The 14,476-nt window shown below is 41.3% G+C and overlaps 1 protein-coding gene and 1 long non-coding RNA gene across 2 annotated transcripts in view; one reads left to right on the top strand and one right to left on the bottom strand.

Annotated features, from left to right (window-relative positions):
* The window catches only part of LOC140525316 (uncharacterized), a 50,159-nt gene extending 46,666 nt beyond the window's left edge, over nt 1-3,493 (bottom strand). The window contains exons 1-2 of the mRNA XM_072640589.1: nt 2,893-3,493; nt 2,384-2,460 (exon numbers count right to left, since the gene is read on the bottom strand). Of these exons, the coding sequence (XP_072496690.1) occupies nt 2,384-2,460; nt 2,893-3,409 (594 nt within the window). The 5' untranslated portion in view covers nt 3,410-3,493. The remainder of the gene's footprint in view (nt 1-2,383; nt 2,461-2,892) is intronic.
* Nucleotides 3,494-3,696: 203 nt separating this feature from the next.
* On the top strand, nt 3,697-6,508 carry LOC140525317 (uncharacterized). Its single transcript, XR_011973997.1, has 2 exons — nt 3,697-3,945; nt 4,371-6,508. It is a non-coding gene; the product is annotated as an uncharacterized lncRNA (long non-coding RNA).
* The last annotated feature ends 7,968 nt before the right edge of the window (nt 6,509-14,476 follow it).

Below are 14,476 nucleotides of genomic sequence, written 5' to 3'. Positions count from 1 at the left end.
AAACTAAAAAAGGCAAACCATTTGAAAAGAACAAAATTGGTAACTCTCTAGGCAACGTGATTAAAAAGAGAGTAGAAAATAAAATTAATTTTTAAAAACCAACAAGGTGAAATCACACCAAACAGAAGAAATGAAAAGAATTATCAGAGGCTATTATACACAGTTATATGGGAAAAACTCTGAGCATTCAAAAAGGTATAGAAGATTATTTGCAAAAGAATAAAGTACTCAAATTAATGGAACACCAAATAGAAATCTTAAATAATCCAATTTCCTAAAATTTAATTAAACTAATCAAAGGGGGGGGGGGCGGGCGGATGAATTTACAATAGAATTTTTCAAATCTTTCTCCAAACCTCTGGCTTCCTTGTCACCATCCTCCCAGCCCTCAGGCTTATGACCTGGGGATCATTCTGTCCCCTCACTCTCTCTCAGCCCCCATATACAATCTGCTCCCAAGGCTTGTCCATATCACCTCTACACCATCCCTCCAATCTGCCCCTTCTCTCCTCGGACCTTACCCCTACCCTGGTGCAGGCCTCATCCCCACACCTGGACTACGGTAGAAACTGCTAGGGGTCTGCCTGCCTCAGGTCTCTCCTCTCCACTCCATCCTCCTTTCAGACCCTAAAGTCACTGTCCCAACATGAAGGTCCTATTATGTCACCCGCCAACCCCCACACACACTCAATAAAATCCAGGGGCCCCTTACTGCCCCCAGAAGCAAATGTAAGATGTTCTGTTTGGCACCCAAAGCCCACCATAAGCCAGTCCTCTCCCACCTTTCCAGTCTTTCACCCTACGCTGCAGACACAGCCTCTTCTCTCCAGTGACCAGCCGCTCCACAAACAAGACCCTCCATGTCTGGCTCCGGACATTTTCTCTGTCTCTCAAATCTGGAATGCTCTCCCTCCTCCACTCCCACTACTGATCTCCCTGGCTTCCTTTAAGTCCCAACTAAAATCCCCCCCTCTACAGGAAAGCCTCCCCCAGGTCTTTCTTTCCTATGTATTCTGTATAGAGCCTGCTCTGTCTCTATCTGTTGGCATGTGGTCTCCCCCATTAGAACATAAACTTCTTGAAGGAAGTGACTGGTTTTCCGCCTTTTCATATCCTGTAACGCCAGTGGGACACCCATAGCAGCCACTATGAAAATGCATCTGTACTTCCAGGGTAAATTTGCACAATTTACACTCTTCCTCAAAGACAAAACCAAGGTGTTTATTCAGATACCAGAAAACCAAATTCACCATGGTAACAAAGTTTATACACATCGCCAATCCAGGGAGCACCGACATCCCCAAGCCTGCCCTCCATCAGGCCTCCCCACGAACAAGCTCCCCTAGGCAAAATCTCTCCCTCTCTCACTCACACTGGCAGCACTAGCTGCTCTGCCTCAGCTCTCTTCCCGCTCCACCCATTCAGCAATGGGCTCCATGTGACTCAAGCTGTGGGCTGGGCCAAAGCTCAAAGCCGGTCACATGGGTCTGGTAAGGGGCAGGAAAGATCTTCAAATTCCCTTAATATTACATATCCCAAGGGCTTACCACAGCGCCAGGCACAGGGCAGTGTTAAATCACTGTTTATTGACTGACTTACCTATATTACACAAACTTTTCCCAAAAAAATTGAGAAAAGACTGTACCAAATACATTTTATAAGACAGACATAATCTTTTTTTGGGGGGGAGGGGAGGAGGGAGAGGTTTTCTTGCCCAGAATTACATAGCTAGTAAATGTCAAGTGCCTGAGGCTGGATTTGAACTCAGGTCCTGTGCCTGAGGCTGGATTTGAACTCAGGTCCTCCTGACTCCAGGATAAGTGCTCTATCCACAAGACAGATAAAATCTTAAGACCTAAATCAGGAAAGGATAAAGGAAAGAAAGAAAAACATAGACTAATGAATATCAATCTAAAAGTTTTAAAGAAAATCCTGCACAAGAGTGACAATTTATCTAAAAAAATCAGTCTCTGCAATCAAGTCAGATTAACACTAGCAATGGAAGGACAATTCAACATTAAGGAAATAATCAGCATAATTAATAATACTGAAAACAGAAACTATTCCTTATCAAAGCCTGTACTTACAATCTACCATTTGTCAATTTTTAAGTGATATATTCTAGCTATAATAACACACATATGTATATATGCTGCGTTGTGTACAAGCACCTATACTATACACATGCATGTATATTCACACATACATTTATACACACACAGCATATTCTGTATTATCCATCAAAACCACAAATTTCTGGGAAGGTAATAGGCTTAGGTCCTCTGATGTAAAGTTGACACCCTTGAGATAAAGGCAAGGCATGTATCGGACAACCAGAAATTAAAGTATGAAATGACAGGTAAGAAAGACAACCTCAACTCACCTGAAAGCTGGTGGTGATGACCCCAGATGCCATCCAGTGCTCATCAAGGGCACCGCTGCCTGGGGGAAGGAGACAACCTGGACAAAGAGAAAAATCTATGGGAGAACGAGCCCCCTGCCTCCCCCCCACACCCCACAGCGCCCGAGTAGACCCCTCAACAGGGCCTGGATACCATCACCCCAAATCTTCCTCTGGGACCCTTCCCTCTGGCTCACCGTCCCCACTGCCTTTCTCCCCTCCACTTCCCGAGCTGGCAAAGCCATGAAGCCCCGGGGGGGCTGCTCATGCTGGCACCCCTCACTTCATTCAGTACCTAGAGAGCGGAATCAAAAGTACTCGTAGACCAAAACCAGAGGAAAGGTCAAACTGGGCGGAATGAGGTAAGGCGAGAGAGGAAAGCCAGAGGGCCCCTCTGACCCCTGAGAGCTCGAGGCTGGCACCAGGTGCTCCTCGGCCCTGGGGGCTCATGCCCTCCCCTCCCCATAGCCGGCTGGGTGGGCAAGGCTCACCTCTCCTCCCCAGCAGTGCTACCACGCCTTCCGTGGCCCGCAGCTGTCCTGGGGCTGCCCTGGCAGGAGGGGCAAGGAGGGGCAGGGCTCGCTCTGGGGGATCTCCCACCTCGCCCTTCCCACAGAGCTGGCACGGGGTGGCTAGAAGCGAGGTCACTTCAGCGGGGCCCCCCACTCTGGCCCGGCTGCCCCTGCCCGGCAGGAGGGGAACGAGCCCCGCGTGTGCCTGAGGCGTGTGTGCGCGTGGGGGGATGTGTGCACGTCTGCTGGGTGCCGTGTGTGTAGTGCGCCGGTGGTGGGGGCGCACACACTTGTGGGTGGGGTGCATGTGCACTTGGGTGTGTGAGCGCAGCGTGGAGACGTGTGGGTGCGAGGGGTGCACCTGAGCGTCCACGCGCACGGCCCATCCCTCAGAAAAACCAACCAGGGAGCGTAGAAGTGGGGGCGGGGCGTGCCCCAACCCCTCCCCTTCCCCCGCCCCCGCCCAGGTCCGATATTTACATGCGCAGTCACGCATGCGCTCACGCAATCCCCCTCCCCCTATATTAAGAGTAGAAGGCCGCAGTAGGGGCGGGGCCGGAGAAGGGATCACCGCGCCTGCGCACTCCCTCTCCCCTCCCATCTCCCCCGCAGGACTCAGCCCCCCTCGGATGCGCACCAAGAGTCCAAGTTTGGAAGTCGGCCCTCCCAGGTTGGATGGCAGCTACTCCTAACTCCTAATACCGGAAGAACGTTCCCACAATGCCCTACTCTCATTCGCTAAGGACAAGCTGGAGACGGCAACAGGAAGTACGCAGCAGCGCCGCGCCTTCTGGGAAATGGAGTCCAGAAGGAGAAGCTTCCTGCCGGGCAAGCGCTCGCCCGGACTCCATCCCCCAGAAGGCACCGGGGTCCCGCTGTTCCACATTTTCCCAGAGCGTTCGCGTCTGGCCACTGGGCACGAGCAGGGCTGCCCTGGGGCTGGTGTTGCCTTCCTCCTGGGGCTTCGCGTTTGTGTACCTAATTTGGGGCGTCTCCTTCAACTTTTAAATCAGTAAAATGGAGAAAGAGGAGGTAAGTGAACTGGGCATGTAGCTTAAAAAAAAAAAACTAGGAAAAGAAGAAATTTAAAATCCTCAATCAAACACCAAATTGGAAATCCTGCAAATCAAAGGAGAGATTAATAAAACCGAAAGTAATCAAAAAAAGTTAAACTAATCGAACCAGGAGCTAATTTTACGAAAAGCAAACAAAACAGATAAAGCACTGGTTAAGTTGATTTTTAAAAAGGAAAGAAGAAAACCAAATTATCAGCATCGAAAAGGAAAAGGTGAATTCACCAGCAAAGAAGGGAAATTAAAGCAATTATTAGGAGCTATTTAGCCCAGCTAAATGCCAATAAGCCTGAAGGGCTGAGGGAAATAGATGAATGTTTACAAAATGTAAATTGCTCAGATACACAGAAGAGGAAATTGAATACTTAAATTAACATATTTTAGAAAAATAAATTGAACAAGCCATAAATGTGCCCCCTAAGAAAGAAATTCTGGGGGCGGAGCCAAGATGGCGGAGTGAAAGCAACGACTCACCTAAGCTCCTGGACAAATTCCTCTGGATACCTCTGAAAGGAGAATCTGACCAAACTTTGGAGGTGCGGAATCCAGTGGGTGACAGACTTTGACGGATTCGGAGCCCAGGTTAGACTGGAAGGTCCACAGGAAGGATCTGTTCCGTGGGGGGTGAGCCCCCAGCGCACAGCACAGCGTGGTCAGTGCAGCGGGGCGGAAGGGACCTGAGAAGCCCGAGAGTGGCAGGAGGAACCAGCGGAGCAGGAGACCAGCCAAACTGAGCCGGTGAGAGCCGCTGAGCGCCAGATATCAGCGCAGCAGCCCTTGAAACCTTCAGCCTAAAGACTAAACTTCGGTAAGTCACCTACTTGAACTTCCGGGAGCCAGGATGGTGGAGTGATCAGTAAATGCTCTCTCCTCCCCCCGATGACCGTGAAAGAACCATAAAATATTTCCCCAGAAAAATCCTGGATCAGCGGGAACAGCGGAAGGGGTCAAATAGTCTCATAACACCAGAGGCTAGGAAAATAGCAAAGGGGGATTCTTCCTACTGTGGCAGAGGTGATCCAGAAGGACAGAGGACCCAGGGCAGAGAAAATTCGCACTGAGACCCAGGCAAGCCTCAGCGCCCGGGAGACGAGCCCCAGGAGGGGTGGGAACACGCATTAGCATCTAGGCATGCCTCAGCCCTCCAGGGGAAAGGGAAGACAATAGGGAAGCTGGGATCATCATCCCCAGAGCTTGCCTTTGCCTCAGTACAGCTGAGGAGATCTCCTGTGACCAGACCACCCCTCCCACACACTTAACAAGCTAACCCCAGGGTTGATCTGGGAAACAAAAAACAAAAACCTGCTTTTAGCTTTTTCACACATCAGCTCAACACAAAGTTCTATACCTTCTGACTGAAAGAACCAGAAGCTACAACACTCAGCCAACATCATGAATAGGAAAAAGCAGAAGGGAGAAAAAACCATAGAATCTTTCTATGGGGATAAGGACCAAAACACAAACACCAAAGAGGTCAGAGCTGAGACTGTACTTCCATCTGAAACTTCAGAAGGGACTATGAACTTCTCGCAAGCACAACTAGCTTTCCTGGAAGAGCTGAAGAAGGAAATAGAAGAAAACCTGGCCAATGATTTTAAAATTATAAAAAAAGAATTCACTGATGAGAACATCACTTTGAAAAGGAAAATTGAACAAATGGAAAAGGAAGTTCAAAAGTTAACTGGAGAAAATAATTCCCTAAAAGGAAGAGTTAATCAAATGGAAAAGGAAACCCAAAACCGAATTGGGAAAATTGATCAAATGGAAAAGGAAACACAAAACCTAACTGGGAAAATTGGTCGAATGGAAAAGGAAGTACAAAAATTAAATGGAGAAAATAGCTCCTTAAAGGGAAAAATTGGTCAGATGGAAAAGGAGATGCAAAAGTTAACTGAAAGAAATTCTGGGGCCCAGATGGATTCCCAAGGATGAACCAAAGGCAGGGGCATCCTTCCCAGGCAAAGAATCACCCAAGCTGGATTCTGTATATACTGTAAATTCACATTAGTTTTCTCAGTTGAGTGGAGTCCTGCCAAACCTAATAAACATGCTCTTGCTTTGGAGGCTAAGAGTAATCTTTTCACTCAACCACCCTCTTCAGAGACTGACTGACCTTTTCAGGATTTGGACCTTAAAAGAAGAGGAAAAGGGTGGATCACAAATTACTAATTAGTTGCTAATATACTAGCATAACATATTTCTTGGGAAATTAAATCGGGAAAAAAATCTCTTGTAAGCTCAGTAACAAAATCTACACTCCATTACTTTTGGAAAGGGAATATCAGTTGACTGTCTTATGGAACAAGGTACTGTTTCCTAAGACTGCCAAAACTAAAATTCTCTTCCTTGGTCACATGTATATATTGTCTCTGGGAATGTATGCTTTTTTGAGGCCAGAGATTATCTCACCTATGTATTCCTATCTCCAGCATACTGCACCTGGCATATAGCAAATACATTTTCATTTGTTAATTCTGGTGTAACAATAAAGACACAAAAGAAGAAAAAAATTATTTTTCAAATCAGCAAACTATTTTAACATTTTTCATTAGTCAAATTTTATTTTTTTCAATCAGAAAAAATGTACTTTCTTCCCCTACTGCCACCACTGAGAAAGGAAGAAAAATAAAACCCCTGTTACAAACATGTGTAATCAATCAGCTCAAATTATATGCACTGTCCATGTAAAAAAAAATATCTCTTATTCTGTATTCAGTATTTCCCTTCTATCAACAGTTGAGTCCTCCATCATTCCTTCCATCATTAGTCCTCTGGAATCATGGTTGGTCCCTACACTGATCATAGTTCCTAAGTCTTTCACAGTTGTATGTCTTTACCATATTATCGTTGTATAAATTGCTATCTTAATTCTGCTCACTTCACACTGCATCAGTTCATACAAGTCTTTCTAGGTTTCTCTAAAATCATTCCCTTCATCATTTATTACAGTACAATAGTATTTCATCACACATATCCTATAACTTGCCCAACTATTTTCCCATGGATGGGAACCAACCCAGCTTCTAATTCTTTGCCATCACAAAAGAATCCTCTTTGCAAAATTCTGAAGAGAACACATAAAAGCATGAGCAAAAATCATAGTAAATGGCAGGAATATTTAATAGAATCTTAGACTCACATAGAAACCCAAATGAGTTTTTAAAGGAAGTCTTCCAACCACAGATGGGTAATGTCTGCCAACAAGGGGTAAAGGAAGAATAGCTTTCTTCCCCACCCCCATCTCCTCTCACTTGTCAAGTGAAAAATGAGGTCACCTGGGAAAGCAGGGTCAGGGATGTTGGCTTCCCTTGGCAGTTATTCAGGGAAGGAAAGAAAAAAAGCAAAGGGCTATGACCTGTGTGGGAAACAAAAGCAGGAATTCTGTTACTACAGAATTATAACAACTCCCAGCTTTGAGTGACAACAAGATATAAGACAGAGATAACTGGTTCTAATCAAAGCTGTGACCTAGCAGAACCAGACTTAACAAGCTGTTTGAGGAGAAACACAACAGGGAGGAGAACATGAAGTGGGCAGTTCAGGTAGTTGCATCTAAGCTAATGGAGAGGAAGGGGGAAATTTAAATCTTGGACTGGAAATAAAAAGCCTTGCATTTATCTGAACAAGTGTACTCGATTAGGGAGTTATCCTTTTGCAATGAATGTAAAATAAATGTAATGAGAACTTTTCTGGCTTCATAATGAGAATTTGCCTTCTAGAGTAAGCATGATTCTCACAATTTGGGGGCTCATCCAGGATCTAGCATTGGAAAGGGGAACCCACTATGGAGAAAGGGAGGGACTCCATTGATTTTTCAAGGGTCTGAACATCTGCAAGTGGGAGTTTCCCCTCTTCAAACTGCTAACTTCCTGGGACTATTTTTGGAATAGTTATGAACCCAGGAACTTGGGTAAAATAATAAGAGACACATATATCCACTGCTACCAGGAGACCCTGATCACAGTTCAAGGTGAGAAAATTGACTAAGTATCACTTTGATGGTTGGGGCATCCCATAGGTCTGAGAGGGGTTTTGGACAAATTGAAGGAGGGTGGCTGATCAGGGACTGGCTCATAAAGAGAAAAGAAGGGAGCTGTAAGATATAAAGGTCTCAGCACAGGAAGATAGGATAGGAAGGAGAGAAAGGCACCCCTCTAAAAATAGTCCCTTAGCAGAGGGTGTGAAAAATATACCAGCATATGTTGGGGGAGGCAGAGATCTCTCGAGAATAATATCCTTTTGAAATTGGCTAGAAATCAATCAGAGTAAATTACAACTCAGAATTTTTGACCAGTCTGAATTCTAATTCTAATTCTAAATTGGTTTAGATCCATGCACAACTTATTTTATCAAATGTCTTCTCTGTATGAAATGTTTTATGTTTTGTGGTGAGAAATTTTAAAAGCAGCCAGAAATTTTTAAGGTTTGGAGAAACTCTCCAGAGGCTTGAAGGTAGAGCTAGCAACTTTTAGAACTGACAACAAATTCAAACCCAGGCAGCCAAGAATGAAAAGCTGAAGGTTTGAATTCAGGTATTCAATCCTGATTGAATCCTAAAGCTAAAGTTTGTACTCTAGATTTAAATTAAATCAATGTATTTGATATCAGACAGTGTGTTTAAAATTGCAAAATAAGGGGTTTTGCAGAAGGTGGGGAGAGAAATTTGGCTGTCTTGGTATGTACATTGTTAGGCATTTAACTCTGTACTTTTTATGGTGCAAAAGAGCAGGACAAAATTGGGATGAGCTTCATTTTTTATTTATTTGGAATGTAAAGGAAAATGGAGGCAGTCTGACCTTGAAAGATTAGGAGAGAGAAAAATATATGAAAGGTAGAAAAGAAAAAGAAATTGTTTATATAGGGGTTGGGCCAGCAGCAAGTCCATGTGCTCTCAGCCACTCCCTCCACCATCCTTCTTCAGATGATTTGGGCATATTGAACTTGATTTTGAAAACCAACATACAAAGTTATAGAAAGTTAGAAGGAATTATATCTATTAGCCTTTTGGGATGAATCTGTGGGAAGGTTTTATTGAATTTAATATGGGTACTGACTACGGTAAAGATGGTTCAATTAATTATTAAGCTCCAACAGTGTCTGCTTGAAGGGGAAGCTGGCCACACCTTGTTAGTACTGATTCAAATTTCTTAGGTATTTTTGTCTGGGCTAAACTCTTTAGCTAGTCTGATTCAAACTTTTTGCAAAATTCTCACAGAAGAATGGGAGTAAGGAGTTGAAATGCCTAAAGCAACTCTTTATCCAATGTCTAAAAAGAAGCAGGTCTTCAGCTTTTTAAGAAAGTAGAAGAAAAGTTATTCAGAGCTGGAAATATATAGGCACATGTTTTTTTAAGGGAATATATGAATTTGTGGATAATATTTCCTTTTAAGAGGCCAGGAGTATTGGACTTTAAAAAATTATATAAATATATATATATACATATATATATATGTAATGAAAATGTGTACACATTGTTATTTGACATTATGATTGAAAAGTGCTTAACACAATGACTGACATATGTTAGACACAACATTATTAATTTAAGGTGATTGTTCCAAACCTGATAACTTTGAAGTGATTTTTAAATATCAGAAGTAATAAGAAATACAATTGTTATCATCTGAAGTATATTGTTTGTGTTACTAGTGTATTTCCAAATTGTACTGTATTTCTAAAAGTTTTCTTAGATTGTAAAGTTTGGTAGAAATGGTGTTAAAGCAATTTTTAATCTAGATTTTGTTGTATATGAATCGATTTTTAAAAGAAAGGATGTGAAAAAATTTGATAATTTGAAACATTTGGTTATAAACAAGTAATAATAATTATAATAATAACAACAATACTGATATTTCTATGATAGCAGATTTTCCATTTGAATCTTGGCTATTATGAAAATATATACAATGGTTTAAAATTACAGCTTCCACATATTAATTACTAGATGAATGATTCTCTATGCAAGGTGATTCACCTAAATCGATGTTTGTTACAAGTTTTAAATACATAATAATGTTCAGGGCATTGATACATTTCTAAATTGTGTAATTTAGTGTTGACCTGAAACTTGGTTAAAGAAAAGGCAACAGGCTAAATGCATACATTTTATGATTTAATTAATTAATCAATTCCCCATAAAGAAAACAGTTACATAGCACTATGGAGTCAGAGGTGACTCTGACTACCTAGTACAGAAATCATCTGTCTTAAGTACATTTTGCCATGAGAAAGAAACTCTCCTAATTAAGCAAATCATAAATTCAGTAAGACAGGACAATTAACAAAGCAATGTCAGTCAGGCCTTGAGATTCCAGGCTGGGTAAGCATATGTCTCGGTGATAAGGAAAGAAATCCCACCACTAGTAAGTGGCAGGCTTCCTCCCCTAAACAGATAACTGACATAGGAAAGGGTAAACAATGTTCAATAGAAATTACGACCTAAGATGTCTATATTTTCTTTACCATTAATATGCCATAACCTAGTATATGTCTATAGATAATAAGATACAAAGGAAAGTCCCATTATTCAAGATATAGTGTCTTAGGTTAAAGGTCTCCTTAAGGAGTGTAGAGTCGGCCTTGGCTGGCTTTTGTTGACATAGGAAGAGGCACTCTCTGAGTTTACTTCAGAGAACAAAGAGATTATTCCAAAATTTTATATTAAACATTATCATTAGTAAACAATTGTACCATTTGTGTTAGAAAAACAATTTATCTTGTGTTCTAAAATGATATCGGATTAAGAAGTATACAGTCAGAGAAAAATGACGAATGAGTTTAAGAAGCTATTGTCATTCTATTTGACCACGTGCTGTAAATCAAGTGTTTTCAAAAGTATGTTTGTGAAAGGAAACTTGGTAATTATGCAAAGAAAAGGTGTGCAAGGGGTTTGGTGACCAGAGAATTTAGGAACTTTGTGGTATTTAGGAATTAATAGTATCAGGATAAATTGTAAGCTGTTATTAAGAAAGGGAAATATTTTTATGAAGAAACATTTTGCAAAATCTTTTGTATAATTTTAAAAGGCTTACTAAATTTCTACTTGTAAGCTAATTTGTTGTAGTAATTTGATGCTGACGACAGTATTTAAACTTACTGTGAATTTTCTGAGTCTCTCGGTGAGACGATATTTGGGGAGTTATGCTTGTATATCCTCTTTCTATAGAGGATTAAAGATGGATGACAGGATAGGAGACACAAAATAGGGGAGATCAGAAGTTTTATGGTCCAGGAAAAGGGGGAAATTCTATGGCATTTCAAGATAAGGAGAAGAGAATTTGGGACACCCCCAGATTAGAGAATAAACTAGGAAAGGGGGCAACTCTTAACCCTTAAGGCATTGTTTGTATCCTCATCAATATCCTTGGATTGGCCTTAAATGGGTGATTTTTGTGCTTTAAGTACCCTAAGAAAGGCACATTCAACGTCTAATTCTAAATTTTTGAGTAGAGGTAAAAAAAAGGCTTCTTAGCATTCTCTGGAAGTTTTGAGATTGAGTAAAGAGTTTTGAAACAGCGCCCTCACAGTCTCCTCATTCCCTTTCCCCATTCCTCAGTCAACATAAGAAGAGAGAGCTTTTACCTTTCCCCACCTGGCAAAAAGGAAGAAGGAAGGGGCAGCAGCTACAGTGAGGGCCGTACAGGTAATGACCTTGAGCCCCCAGGCTAGAAAGCCTGGAAGCATTACCCAAGTAGCTCGAAGCTAGAAAGTAGCCAACCTCAAAACTTGGGTAAACTTGCTTTCTTAAAAGTATAGTACAAATTTAAAATTTAAGATATCAGTCCTTGTAAAGTTTTGATCAATAGAAACTTGCCATCTAATGAAAAGCTTCTGGGAGTATAACAAATTGCGTTCTGAGTTCCATAACCCACCATCTGTGGGACATGCCATTAGCTACTCAGAGAATGTGACTGTTGCAAGTGGAGGCTTGCATATGGGAAAGAGCTGAAAGGATCATCCTAGCATCAGCCTGGGATGGGATCCTTCTGGCTCAGTTTTCCCATTGTGTTCCTTTGAAAAGGAATGTTTTCCACCTGACTATTCCTGAGTCTTAATAAGGTGGATGGGATACTGCATATGGAAGGCTATAATACTTTAATCAGGTCCTTGCTTTTCCTTTTTATGGCAGGTTTCTGTAATCAAAGCAAGTAGTTAGTGAAAAATATGAGCATAATGCAAGTGTGTGAAATCTTGCTGTTTTCAATCTGAATGGGTAGTCATAGCCATGTGAAGGAATAAAATCCCTGGAATAGGACATTCTGAATGTTATGAGAATAATTAGATAAAGGAAAAGAAACAAAGATACAATCACAATGTGGAATCATTATCCCATAGACTATGACTGGGATACACTTAAAGTTACTGTAATAAAAGTATATCTGCAATAAGATCCTTACATGTTTCAAAATGATGTAAGAATAATTGGGTATTAATACAATTGAGTGACTTAATTTTTGAAACTAAGAGACATCTACAATTTAGGGAAAATAATTTCAGTGCAATTTTCTTAGAGGGAGGTAATTTGTGGAACACTTTTGCATTGATGGGAAATTTAACTTTATTCAAAGTTTGTTACTATTGTGAAGTTGTGATACCCGAAGACCTAGAAGGTTATATGGGGAGAAATGGAAAATTTGATTTTATGTTGTTATTTAATGAGGGACTAAAACAAGTGTAGAAATGCATGTGAGCTACTGAAGGCTCACTTTAAAGATGTTCCTTAACCAACATGAGATTATAGTTGTATTTGAAACTGATTACTGGAACTTGCTATTCAAGACTTTATGGGACTATTAACTGTTATTCTCAGTTTGATTTCACAATGACGATTTTCTTTCTGGACCAAGCATTCTTCTCACACATGGGGCTAGATGTCCTACCAAATACACACCTGTTCAATCCTCTTGGCTATACATATCACTCAAATCAGGGTAGTACCTGAACTCCGGCTTTAAACTCCTCACCTTTGCTAGCCTCCACTAGGGGCCATCAGGTGACAAAGGCTGGCATCCGTCCCTCGTTCAGTAAACCTAAGGTGAAGTCCAGATCTACGAGGCTACTTCTCCTTCTCTGCATGTCTGCCTGATTTCTCCATGAAAGGATCTTTTTATGTCACAGGTAGGTGAAATGCTTACAGTTTTCTGATGTGTTGTGTATCTCAAAAAACTAAATAATCAACAGTTAAGTGCCTCCTATGTGCTAGACACTGTGTAAACCACTAGGGGTATAGATGACAGTACCTGCCCTCAAGGACATTACAATCTAAAGGGAGAATGCACAAAAGGAAGTAGAAAATGGGGAGGGGCAGGAAGGTATTAGGTAGAATGCTGGGGATACACTGGAGTACCACTAGGTGGTGCTGTAGAAAAGCTTAGAAGCATGTAAAAAACCTTATTTTTAGTTCAACTGAAAATAATAAGAAATAATATCTTGTCTAATTCTGTGCAAACTTTGTGATGTAGAGGATTTAGTGCTGGACCTGAAATCAGAAAACGAGTTAAATCTGACCACACTTACTAGCTAATTAACCCTTAGTAAATCATTTAACAGTTGTCTCCCTCAGTCTCCTCAACTGTGAAAAAGGGATAATACTGGCACCTCCCAGGACCCTTGTGAGGATCAAACAAGATGTTTGCAAAGCACTTAGCACAATACCTGGCATATAGTATGCCTTAATAAATATTAACTTCCTCTTATTCAGTCTCCTAAAAGGTCAAAAACAAAAGCTAAAACCTTCTTCAGAAAATGGATTAAGGGCAATGACTAAATTTAATTCTCTTACAGTTAACATCATTGCCTTTCCCACCCCCTGAAGTGATTGGATTATTGCACCTTCTTTTCTCAAATCCTGGAGAGATTAGGGTATTAATCAGAGGGAGGGACTTCAGGGAATGGGCAAAGAAGAATGAGCTCAAGACAGTTCTCCAGTGGATTTCTGAAAGATTAAGTGCCTTGATTTATTAGATGAATAGAATGTCAACCTAGAACTGTTTTTATAATTTTGTGAAATTTTCCTTGTTTTATAAATGTTACATCAAATTGCCTTGAGGCCATATAGGACATAGAGAAAGGGAACTATGTCAGTTTGGACATTTCTCTATGCTAGAAATGCTTGGATTTAAAATAATGGCAAATTAATAAAAACTTTCTATCAGACAATAAACATTCAATGCTTACTATATGCCAGGCATTGTGCTAAGTGTTGGAGATACAAATTTTCAAAAAAGACAGTCCCTGTCATCCTCAAGTAGCTTACAATCTAATGGAAAGGAAAAGATGAACACATAAGGAAGATGGACAAAGGGGAGGGAGGTATCAGAAATGGGGGCATGATAAAGAAGTTCAAAAGGAATGTAGCTGGTGGAAAAGTTTATTACAGATGCCTGTAATAAACTCCTTTCTTAAATGGAGACTCTGGAGTCCATGGCCCTGTTTTCCAATCAAAGAGTTCAATCAGGGGAGCAGAAGGTACTGAGATCTGAGTATCAGGC

The sequence above is a fragment of the Notamacropus eugenii genome, chromosome 2, assembly GCF_028372415.1.
Source record: "Notamacropus eugenii isolate mMacEug1 chromosome 2, mMacEug1.pri_v2, whole genome shotgun sequence".
Taxonomy (NCBI): domain Eukaryota; kingdom Metazoa; phylum Chordata; class Mammalia; order Diprotodontia; family Macropodidae; genus Notamacropus; species Notamacropus eugenii.
This window is presented reverse-complemented; position numbering and strand designations above follow the sequence as displayed.